General features: G+C 44.4%; 1 protein-coding gene across 1 annotated transcript in view; it reads right to left on the bottom strand.

The window, feature by feature from the left end:
* LOC124409439 (43 kDa receptor-associated protein of the synapse homolog) overlaps positions 1 to 6141 on the bottom strand; it is a 39447-nt gene extending 33306 nt beyond the window's left edge. Inside the window, exon 1 of the mRNA XM_046887042.1 lies at positions 5831 to 6141. Coding sequence (XP_046742998.1) covers positions 5831 to 5868 — 38 coding nt within the window. The 5' untranslated portion in view covers positions 5869 to 6141. The remainder of the gene's footprint in view (positions 1 to 5830) is intronic.
* Positions 6142 to 12582: the final 6441 nt, after the last annotated feature.

Below are 12582 nucleotides of genomic sequence, written 5' to 3'. Positions count from 1 at the left end.
GCGAGCTCTTCTCTTGAGATGAGATATTTTTTTTTCAGAAAAACGTCCGAAACTGGCGTGCAAGTATTTGCTGATCTGTCGTCTGACACGAAGACGCAATGTCACGGAAATGCCAGCTCCACCCCGAAGGACTCCGGGGATTTATGCGGGTATATATACATACACGCCGTAAGGATCTCGAGGTCAAGATAAACACGCCAGTGGAGTCGAGATCAGCAGATCTGTACTCTGACTCGAATTGCGTGGTAAAAAAAAATTAGTGCTCTAAATTTCACCGTAATAGGAAAGATAAATTCTGGATCACAATGCAGGGATTTAACGCAAGGTGAAACTTTTTCTCATACGTGACGCACCTACAGTATCGTGTATTATACACCAAAGTGTTTTTCCTCACGCAATATTTTTACAGCATACGTGTGCAGCTCGTAAGTGGATTTCGCACCTGAAAACGAACAAAAGAAGAGATCAAATAATATATAGCAATATTCAAACAGCTAACTTTCTATGGGAGATAAATTTTTTTTTATCAGATTAGTTCTACAAGGTGATAAATTCTAATAACCCATCCACGTCACGTTCAATTTTCATTTTATTATTCCACATTTCGCAAATTAAAATTATAACGCGATTGCCTTTGACTATGTATGTACTATTCCTTTTATGCCTTTTCACTTTTCCCAAGCTGTGAATATTCGACGTCATTCAACGTCCTTTTTTTCATTTTTTATTTCTTTTTCTTTTTTTTTTTTTATACTTTTTTTTCTGTTTCTTTGATTTCGACGCGAGTTCTTCTTGGCGTCAGTTCGCAAATTCAAGGCTAACACGTTGGACCCGAGCCTTGAATCTGTGGTTAATTTCGCGTGAACAATCCGCAGTCGGTCGCATTGCGGTAAAGCCAGGCTGCATCCACCCTGACGACGACGCGACGAGGCGCGGTTTCGAGGCCGTATACAAACTTCACACTTTATCTCTCCAGCGATCCCTTGAATCTTCAACGTCAGGTACATTCATATACATACACATACGTACAATGCATACACTGCAGGTATATATGAACACATGTAGAGGCATGTATACACTGTACATACACTGCATACTGCAAACAGTGAGCCCTAAATCACGAGCAAACAGTTTCGAAAATCAAACTTTGGCACGTCAGCCAAGATCCAGGTGTGTCTATAACTTTATAGGTATATTATAAGCTTAAAGATTCTTCTCGCTTCACGCTCTTCCCCTCGCACCCTTCGGAATGAAAATTCGCCAAATATTTGGCGTGCGGAATTGTTATTCTCTTCTCTTTCTTTTCAGCTTTCCATTGAAGAGAGAAATCTACGCAGCTGTATACGAATAGTTCTCCGCTTACAAGTCGGTGGACATCTGAAAATTTGCGATGTTGGAAGCAAGAAAAAATATTTTAAAGAATGGTTTTTTTGGAATGTTTCACACATTGTTATACAGTTGAAATCCATGAATGTATAGAAACAAAAAAACATATTATTACAAAGGGTGAAACCACCCTTTTTTACCTCTTCTCCCCTCGTCATAGATTAGAAGACGAATAATGTTCCTGCGTCAACCAATATTATTATAACAACAGTCTTGTTTTAAATTTGAATCTGTTAACAAGTATCGTGAATAAAAGCATTTTCTTTGCTAATTTCTTTTCGCATGTTTGATTTCCTCATTCCGCTCAATGAACCTTATTATTATCTCAGTAACTCTCTTCCTTTCTCTCTCTCTCTCGAGAGAGAGAGTTACAACACGTTTTAGCCCGCCTTTTATTTGATCGAAAATTATTAGTATAAATGATTAAACGCGACATTGAAAATGACAAACTTGGCCATCGATCACAGGGGTGTTAAAACTGAACAAACGCTGTCGGTCCTAATAACAGACAAGTATAGAGACAGAAGAAGAAGAAAGACGGAAAAACCTAATACCTATATAAAACCATCGAAATATAAAAATACGCGACAAGTGTTGAGCGTCCGAAGATCCCTTGGCGCGAGTAAGAATATAGGTACAATTTATGCGTAAAAGTGTTCTCATTAAACCGCAACGAGGGGGTTAAGGGTGGGTAATGCGGAGGGGATGAAGTGAGCCGGCGTTTCGCGGGGCGCGTTTAAAGACACACTCCCTCGATCCAGGCGAAATTACTTTTTGCAATTACGCCCGCGAGTTCAAGGCTTATATTATATATACAGAATATAATATTACACTGACTTATATACTTATGTATAAAAATTAACGCGGAGGTAAGTAAGTGTAACGCGTCTTGCAGCCAATCTTCGTCGTCGCAGGCTAAAGCTTCGCCGAGGAATTATGATATCTCGTTTGGCAACCGGATCCCTGTCCATCCGAAATTGGACCATTGGCGTGCGTCATTGCATCGGTGTAATTTCATTAATCACTCTCGATCCTCCGAAGCATCCTTTCAATTCCGGCTATCCGCCGCGTTGCTCTGCGGAATCGAATTAAAAAACGATTAAACTCATCCGCCGGTAAAGCCGACTTTTCGCTGTTTCCAATCTGCGGACCGTCTTCGTCGACGAGACTCTCTCTTCCCCTAAAATAATAATAACCACCCGGCTATCTGCACCTGTTTTATAACTACGACCCGCGATCTCCGTTCTGGATCCAGAATTTTCATTCCATTTTCTCATACCGATTTAATATCGTTTCGCCAATTCGTAATAACCAGCTGGGTTTCCTGCTGGAACAGCCCCTTCGGTATAATTCCTTTATATCGAATTACCACGTGCCGGATTATTCATCCGATCGTCGTACGTATCACACGTTATCGATATGAACTATTTTCGTCATGGGATCAGGATTCAGCACACAGACCTTTCGAAAATTGATCGATAATGTTCAAGTGGTGCTGAAATCTACACGGGATAAATGTTGTAACGGATGTGATTTTTTTTTATCTCTATTCCTATCTCTTTCTCTCTCTTTCTCTCTCTTCGTTCTTCTGTAGAGTATCGTTTTACTCGCTCGGAAAATATTTCTATCGCGATTGAAATGTTGTGAGAGATAACTTCTTTCCCCTCTCACAATCAGCAGCAGCATAGCATAGCAGGAGTAGCTGGACGAGAGATGTGCGAAAATAATTTTGTATCAGAAACTTATCATTGCGTGTAAACTGTGGTAAAAAAAAAAAAAAAAATTAATAACTGATAGTTTTCCACATTCTTTTCAATCCTTATCATATGTGACTTTTCAGTCAGGATATATACTCTTACAAACTGTGATTTCACTGTTGAATCATTTCCAAGTTTACCATATTTTTATTCCAACAATTTCAACAAGCCGGAAAAAATTTTTTATTTTCGCGACACTTTTTATCAGCATAGAAAGGAAGTAGTCTGTCGGTGACCTGTACGAAAAACTTTCGCAACGATCTCGAAAACGGGTAGACGAAAAATGTTAAACTGACGGGACTTGGCAGCTGAATGAAAAATTATTTCGAAAGAAAATTTGGAAAAAACAATTCTGAAGAAAAGACTTGATAAAATTTTTTCAAAATAAAAACGTAAGAACGTAATCGTTCATTCAAAAAAAGTATTGCAGAGAAAAACGTATCGGTTTGAAGGTGAAAAATTGAAAATCCATTTGTTTCCGTTAGACACGAAAGTTCGAATTAAACGGGACATTGTAATTTCTCATGCCCATTAGTTGCTGTTAAATTCCCGTAAATTCCAGATTTTTTCGAAATCATCGCGGTAGTTTGTCGGAGAGCTCGAAATTTCTCTAAAAATCTGTTTTACGGAATTTAGAGGTTCAAAGAGGCTCCAAGATTCGTTGAAATTAGAAAAAGTGATCTTCGGCCCATAAACCAATATCTCTCTTACATCACCGGAGGTGATGAAAGATGAGAAACCAATTCTTTCAGGTGATTCATGTTCAGCTTCCAACTGTCTGCGGCAAATCTGACCCAGTATCACGTTTCTGTGTTCAACGCGCGTATATATAAGGTACTGATCGACATAAACAGGGTTATGTCAGGGAGGCAGGAAGTACATACAGAGGAGAGAGAGAGAGAGAGAGAGAGAGAGTTGCGGATAAATCAAAGGTATATGGCGTCGGTGGCGTTTGGGCCTCCGAAGTTGGCGCTCGTCTCTGCCAGCCATATCAGACCTTGGAACAAGTATATTGTGTGGCCATGGTACACGTGTACTTCGGAGTACATACGTCGACGTGACCGCTGTATGTGGCACATAAATCTATAGAGATATGCGGGCTGCAGTCAATACAGGCTAGGATGTGGCGGTGAAATCGGTAGCGGAGTTTGATAAATATGCAGAAACATGCTGCGAGCGCTGAGCGACTCGTCTATTTGCTTATTCTTCATCCCCTGATCTGCCGAGTCACGAATCGTGTTTTTTCGATTGGAATCGTTTTGGATTTGAGTATAAAAAATTAGTTATTTGTTGTCGAAAGTAAATTATTCGTGCGTCCCGCTGGACAATTAAAATGGAAACCCGGGGGTCAAAGGTTGACGCGTTCAGGGTGGGGGTTAGAATAATTAATAACGAAGCGAATAACGTGGCGGAACGGTGACCCAAATCCAAGCGAGAGAGAGCGAGAGGAGGAGAGATTCCTCGTCGTAGTAAATCCAGATTAAATAGAGCTCCGGAGACCGCGCGACCACACAAAGAAGCGTTCGCGGGAGGCCACAATAAACTGACGGAGGACAGTCACTGCTCGAGAGGGGCGAGCCACCCTTCTAATTACGGCTTACCACCCGCGAACTTCGAGAAAGGGGTGAAAAACTCGAGGATGCAACGACGGATCAAAAATCAACTGTATGTACCTACGTAAGCATGTAATTTGTGAAAACGTCACGTGGCAATTAAGAAGGGAGACTCGAGGGGTTGATGTGGTAAAAATCGAGAATCATAAAGTTACTTCATGAAATGGGAGGAAGCGCGTTTATTTTCCCACCAGGCACTTGCAGGATCTCATTTAATATGCATTTATTCCTACCACATCCCTATATTCAGGACGAAATGTCCACGCAGCTGGATTAGGTGCGCTGTTTAAAGCACCGCGTTCTTTCGCTTCACCTGCGTGTGGATTCGAGATTTTGCCGATGTCGCAATTTCGGATCACGCGCTGCCTAAGCTCGAGAGAAAGTCGCGGTCTTTCTACTTTTTTCTTTCTCTTTCTCTTACGATTCGCTGCAACAATACGTTTTTCTCTTCTCTACCACCGGCTCTTGGCAATGAATTCAACGTTTTGTTATTAACGCGTTGTTCACCGTTAGGGAAGAGAAAAATCTCCAATAATTTTCAACCTTCGTCTGATTGCACTGACACTGAAACTCGACGTGCAACAGCAGCGACACGCGATCAGGATTGTGCACTATTCAGCCAGTGAAATGGCGCAATTCGCCGTTCACCTACTGTAGGTTCCCCGAATCGAACCTCTCGACAAGTCTAATTACGCCGGCCTTGATCATCCGGCTTTTCCACGATTTTGGAAGCTGTTCCGCAGTGATAATTAACAATTTAAAACACCGCACGCGTCCAAACGGATTACCTTAATTCCCTGAATGATTAGTACCTCCGCAACTTGTTCTGCAAATTTTCGCGAAAAGTAATATGCAACGAATTTCCTTTCAGGCATCTCTCCGACTTGACAGCAGTAATGTTCCAACTACCAATCATAAGTCACAACATGACCAAAGCATCAGAAGATTTCTCATCGGTTCCCTTTAAAAAGCGACAATTTTCTACCATCATCATTTTCTCCTTCCCTCGTGGATAAGATCGCCGCACTTTGGGGTGGATTTGGAGAAAACGAGTGTCGGGGTCGTCTGGCTCACCTGAGGTACTCCCTGGATGCGATGGACTCCCATGACATGGCGGTGCCTCTCTCGCCCCCGTCCCTTTCCTCTTCTTCCCTCTCTGAGGACCCCCACTGCCAGTCTCATCTTTCTCCACCGCCATTATCCCCAGCACCGCACCTGCAGGCCGCACTCAGGCAATACATAACACCTCGGCGAAGTCACGCTCTCGCGGTGCTTCTCGATCGCGAGGACCAGGAAGCGGCGGAAACTTCGCTTCCTCGTTGCAGGCACTCGCCGATTAAACGATCGGCGAAGACTCACCGGGATCGCGAGGATTCGGCTCTCTTGACATCTATAATGGATCCAAATCGGTGGTTCTTCCGGGTTTTTCTGACTTCCACGGAACAACTCTTCAAGCCTTGAAGGTTCCGGATTCTATGGAATCCAAGCTCGCCAAGTGTTCCGTTTTGCCGCGATTACTGACGCAGCTACAACTTAACTGACCGTTCCACTGCTGTTGCTTGTCCATTCAGTTGATCTTCATCTGGAAAATTTAGCGCAGCTCCGGAGAGAAGATTTTTGCTTTTGCGCAATACTCTGAGCCAGGAATTTTGTACCGTATTGTTCTCTGCTGTATCTATTGTTCGCTGCTTTCTGCTGTATATGAAAGTACAAGACTGACGGCCTCGTCTCGTTTTCCGTACGTTTATCAGCCACACGTGGATATCCGTGGCTGAATGACAGCCGAAAATGACACCGAGGTTGTTAGCGAGCTTAAGTTCCAAGTTCAAACCCACGATAATTCGACAGATCTGTCATTAGACCAGAGTTTGCATAAACTTCAGGGCAGTAGCAATTATCGGAAATGAGTTTAATCGCTCGACCTTTGCTCCGCTGATTAGAGAGGGTTGGGGCAGTTGTTTGTTACGCTTCGGAGCCCAGGAGAAGACCGTACCGAGCAATGTCCCGAAAAATTTCTCGACCAGGAAAGTAAATTGTTTGGAGCTTGTCTACCCGACCGGTTAATTCCTCCCCGTGAATCAGGCAGTGTTGTAAAAAAAAAAAAAATCCCGAGTGAAAGAGAACGCGAGGTAGACTGAGAAAAATCGGAATGAAGATGAAGACTTGAGATGCGAGAAGAGCTTACAGGAGGATAAATAAGTATTTCAAGAGCGACAGTCACCCATCCTCCAATCACATTACGGTTCACGTTTTATCCTTGCACACTGTATGTAATATCCTTTCGATGGGTGAAAATTGTTTCAGTGAAAGTAGTCTGACTTTTGGGGAAAAAGTATAACGAATTCCAAAAGTGACACGCTTATTAGCACTTTCAATCCTGTGGGTGGTTTCCACAATTACGTATATACATCGCGGTTTGAACAGGATCTTCCTCTTGAATCCTGTCGTTCCCACAAGGGCACTTTCAGAGTCAGAAGCACGAAGTTGTTTCGCAGATAAGAGAAAGCTCTAACGGTATAGTCGGTGTAAAAAAAGGTACAGTCAACGGTGGTTTGCAGGGTGGTTTTATTCTAGAACCCCATCTCTTTGAGCATGCAGTGTATTTATTGCAAGGTCGCTCGAGATCGATCAACACTTTTTATAAATACTAAAAACGAAACTTCGCCGCAGTTCAATAGTCGAAACACTAAGCGGTTCACCCGTTACAGTTTAATCCTTCGAATTGGATGAGCGAGAGATCCTTGCGGTCGCGGATTAAAGGCGGTTCACACGATCTCCGAGCAGATTGAAACCCTCCAAATCGGCGCCTGCTTTATACAAAGTATATTACAAAGTTCGGACGTCGACACTCCGGCCCCGGGTCCAGGGAAGGTTAGAGGTTCGACGATAGACGACGGTCAGGCCCTGGCGAACAACGAGGCTGCGGCGAAGCTCTGCCGGCCGTGGTTGGAGCCGAACTGTCGCGCCCGAGCCGCAGCAGCCCGCAACACACGACCCGCCACCCTCCACCCCCCTTTTTCATCCCCTTCGCCGCCTCGCGCTATTCCATCCTCGCACTTCTCCTCCGCTGCCGTAGCCTTGCTCGCTTACATCTCGCCAACTAGGTATACGTATACCCTCTGACTTGTATTGAACACTTGTTTTAATCATGGTGGGTAGGCAGGTAAGGTACACACCTATGTACTGTGCTCAATGGAGAGTGCATGGTCAGGGTGAAATCACCCCGGAATTCCTCACAAACAACGCAGAAGCGAGGGACTGATGTTTCTCAGAGATTATTATCGAGGGTGGAAACGTCGTGAAAGTTGAAAAGCTGAGGATCATTTGATCAACGGACACACGGAGTTGTGCAATTTTTATAAAGTCAGAAGCTCGTAGATTCTTGTCGCACTTTTACTCCAACTTCCTCCAACTCTATGCTCGTAAATTTCTCTCTTCCTCAATCTGCAATCTTCCCATTAATGACTAGAGCAGTAACTCTGCAGTGACTGTTTGAGTGTTTGCGGCTATGGTTGCGGGAAGAACTTCGCTGAACTTGAGACGGCTTCTGCAAGCCACGTTGATAAACTCGAACAGGATTGAATGCAAATGTCTTGATCGATTTTTCGTCTTTCGATGTGGAGCTTTTACGACGAGGGATTAAACGCACTCGAACGCATTGGTCTTTGAACACGTTTTAACGACGCGACTCCTTCAACTATACCATGGAACTTGAGGAGATGGGTGATCTGTTTAAGTCAAGTCTCGCATTTTGCCTTGAAAACTTGTCTCGCCCAGGTGCCTGTCGAGGGGAGCTCGTTAATTCTGATAAAACTGTACAGAAACAACAGCCTGCAACGAAGACCGATCGACTTTCCGAACGAGGATGAAAAAAGCCACCTTCCCAGATGAAAGGAGTACCTACGCTCTAAAGCTCTCAGGACCATTTCCGTTTTGCATATCCATCGCCAACGCGTTGTTTAAAGGTACATTAATAGACTTTCAGTAAAGAAAAGGACCAATTTCACTCGAATGAATTCGATCAGCATCTCACATTTCACTTATCAATCTATACACATAAATAATTGTGGAACCGTTTCCGAAACATTTCCTGCGTCACTATACCTCTGTTTACATAAAAAGCCCATTCAAATCTTATATCTACCCTCGATATGATGAGGATCTTCCGATCCAACATCCGGAACGCAACGTTGAACGATGGATAGAACTGCGAAACGGAAGCGCAACGCACATTTGAGGTAGCAGAGCGCCCAAGGGAAGGTGAAGTAAAGTCCCGAGATCAAAGGACCTCGGTACATGCATCTTGCGACCCCCGATTCGTCGCGGGGTCCTGGTCCTGGTCCCGGACCCCGTGAAGTGGGTGAGGCTCCGGGCTGGCAGATGTATCCCGGCAGCCACCCCGAGGTCGGAGAGCGAGTGACCCGTTTTTCGTCTCTCTCTGGTCCCGAGCGACCCAGTCATCGGTGCGGGGGTGGCTGGCGAGGGCTGCCGAGGACCAGCGGAGCCGAACGACGGAGCCGCCAGGGCGCAACGAGGATACGCCGCGCACACCCCTTCGGCCACGGGGTGGTATATAGTCCTCAAGTTTGGCCGTCGCGGCCAGTTGCAGAGGGGCGGGGGTGGCGGGTATCCACCACCGACGCCGCCACCGAGCGTCGTGAAAAATTAAACCCTTAGCCGAGAGCCACGAGCTTCTCCCCCGTTCATCCCCTGTAACGGCCGCATGTTCTTTGCTTGAGTTTGGTGGATGGACGACAAATAAACAAACCCATTTTTTCCTAGGTTTGCTGTTTTGTGTCATGCTGACGAGGAATTAGAAGAAAAAATCAAGACACTTTGCTATTTTGAAGGGGATCGTCACCCTTGCTTGCATGGTTTTTAAATTAACTTCAAACTTACTGCAGCAGCTATGTTATCTCTTGATACGGCGAAATTCGCGAACAACCAGCGATTTTAATATGGCTGAAAGATGACTGGTGTTTTATTTTTATTCTGATTTTTGAAGTTTTGAGAAAATCCTCCGCGGTTCTTTCACTGTCCACTCATTTCATGCGTAATTACATTTTGCACCACTTTTTAGAGGGTAACATCGATACCGTTGGACGATTTTAACTATGATTCCTAGTTTCCGGTGCCGGAATTAGAATGATTTATATTTGAACTACGTAGATTCTGTGAATTATAGATTAAATACGTACCACGATTCGATAAATTCAGTACAATTTCCTTAATTTCATCAAATTTTTCACATATCTTCAATTCATGTTCACAAAAAAAAAACAAAATAAAACAAAGCTTGAAAGGAAGACGACATCAGTATCTTTCAGCCGTACAATCGTTCCCTGTTTGCGAACCTTAGAGGTAACAATAACTGCTGTTCAGGGTTGAAAGTCAAGTACGAAAGGGTCACCACCACCCTTAACCCGCGTCAAATTCAACCCGGGTTTGTCAGGTGTTTTTACCACATCACAGGTGGATTTTCGGCACGGTATAATCACTACTCTTGAAATCTCTGCGCTTGATGGGATACATGATGCGAAAACATTATTCGAGACACGCAATTTTGCCGACTCTGTACACCGTGGATTACCCAATATTAAAAATCTTTTTTCTTCGAATTACACGGGGGGAATATTTTCTCGTCGAATATTCCTTCCCGGATCACCTGCGATTTCAATTTTTACGTCAGTCCCCCTTATCCGCGCACAAGGACAAGGATTTTGGGAAAGTCGGAAGTTGGGTTGGAACGGAAACCGGAAGTTGTTTCTCTTGCGTAAACGGAGGCACCCTCGAGAGCCACCTTATAATCGATTTTCTCATTTTGTTATTCTCCTCGCGAGCCCTTCACTTTTTCTTTCAACATCTTCCCCGTCGCGATCTGGATATTCAACCTGATAAGCTCTGCAGCAGCACGTTCAGGGGTAGTAATTAATTCTTCAAGCTTTAAACGGCAATTGGTGTGATCTGGGTCGAAAAGCTGCTCGCTTCCATCCCTCGAATTTTGAAGTTGCAATCGCGAGAAACGATTACAATTATTTCAAGGACGGAAAAAGAAAGGAATAATATCAATTCTTCGGGTAAAGTATTGCGTATAAAAATATGGTGAGCAGAATTTTTCACAACCCTCGATGAGTAACACCGGCAATTTTCACCGCGACCTCACCGCGTGGCCTTTGACCTTAATCAGAGCGTACATCGGTCGAATATCGTTTTTAGTTCATTCCTCATTTTCTCGTTTAACTCGAGCACTCCTTATTCGAGGGGTAGGAATTTAACTTCCCCGGTGAGTTCTCAAGTCAGCCATTTCGCAGAGGTTCGTTGCGAGCTGTTTGGATTAGGAGGAAAAGAAAAAAAATGAAGAAAAGTTGATGACGAAGCGAATGGCAACGGCGGCGAGAGTATTACGTTGGAAACAAAAATACACTGCAACTCTGGTGAAACTCACGCCTCATTTCTACCGCATCTCTCAGCTTGTCAAAGAAAATTATGGACAAGTTCGCTCGCTCGCTCGCTTCGGGTCGGGGAAATTTATTCGGGCTACTCATCGCTGGCTCGGGGTGCAGGCGGGTGACCTGATAACCCAAATAACCCGGAAGGCGACCTGGTCACACACGAATTTCCACGAAGCGAACCTGTTTCAAAGGGCCAGGGCGCTTATTTAGCCCGACGAGTGTAATAGCCCACTTTTCAGGTACGTCAACTGAGAGTTTAAGTAGGTCGGAAAGGCTGGCGGTGAGCTCGAAAAATCCTTACCTGTACAAGTCAAAGGTCTGGCCACAGGTGGAAACTGAGAGTATAAAAAATGGGCCAAAAACAGGAGCAAGGATCGGTCTCGGGCGGAAAAAAGGGGGGAAAATAAGCAGGAAAAATGTCCATCCTACCAGGAAAAACCGAATAGCTACCTCGTGTTAGGTGGCTCTGCTGACGCGGCAGAAGGGTGGTTTTGAATGAGGGTGATTTCCTTCGATACCACGCGTCATTGATTCAGATACAAATCGCGTATAAAGCTTAAGACGACGCGTGCGGGCCAAAGAGCTTTTCAATGGTGACAGCGAACTTTTTTCTTACAGAGATCGAAGCGTTATATCGTCCCATTTCGTTTAAAATATGCATCGGATTTTACTTGCAGAGCGAAGACAAAGGATCCTGATGATTGCGCTGATATGATGACGAGGAGATCGGCGGATGTCCTTTTCTCTATTTTTCACATCCAAGGGTCCTGGTTGTTGTTAGTTAACTTTGTGGTCGGTGAAGCGATTCCAGCGAATTCGGCGAGACCCGATCGATGTGGATAATTGAGACGTCATTTTTGGGAAGTACAATTGAATACAAAGAAAGAAATCGAAGACTTGTTATTGCGGACTTTCAACTGCCTCGATAAATCTGGTCTGCTGATGATTTCTGGTTTGTGAAATGTTCCAGGTCGTAACTTCGTCGCTTTTCAGAGACGCGTGAAGCCTGGATTCGGAAGCCAAGTAAATTAGTTAGACACTCAACGATTTCTCAACGATCCGTAGGACAGCCAAGTGTCCGGAATACCGAGAGGATCTAGACTTTGCAAACCGGCGCAGTTCGTTGCGTTGAAACTGCAGCGATGATAATTGATGAGTGCAGAGTGACATAGTAGAGCAACTAAGGTATGGAAATAGCACGTTTCCTGGTCGGCAGAATAAATCGGGGCACTCCTTTACCTGCGTCAATTTCCCGGTCATGCTGGACGTGGACAAGTGTGCGGAATACCGCCAAGGCGACGTTGGAAGAATTTGCATTCTGGACGATTAGCGCAGGCCGCATTGGACGAGGGAAAACGTGACGGAATTACGATT

This window comes from Diprion similis, chromosome 8 (genome assembly GCF_021155765.1).
Source record: "Diprion similis isolate iyDipSimi1 chromosome 8, iyDipSimi1.1, whole genome shotgun sequence".
Taxonomy (NCBI): Eukaryota; Metazoa; Arthropoda; class Insecta; order Hymenoptera; family Diprionidae; genus Diprion; species Diprion similis.
The sequence above is the reverse complement of the archived record's forward strand: the minus strand, read 5'-3'. Positions and strand labels throughout refer to the sequence as shown.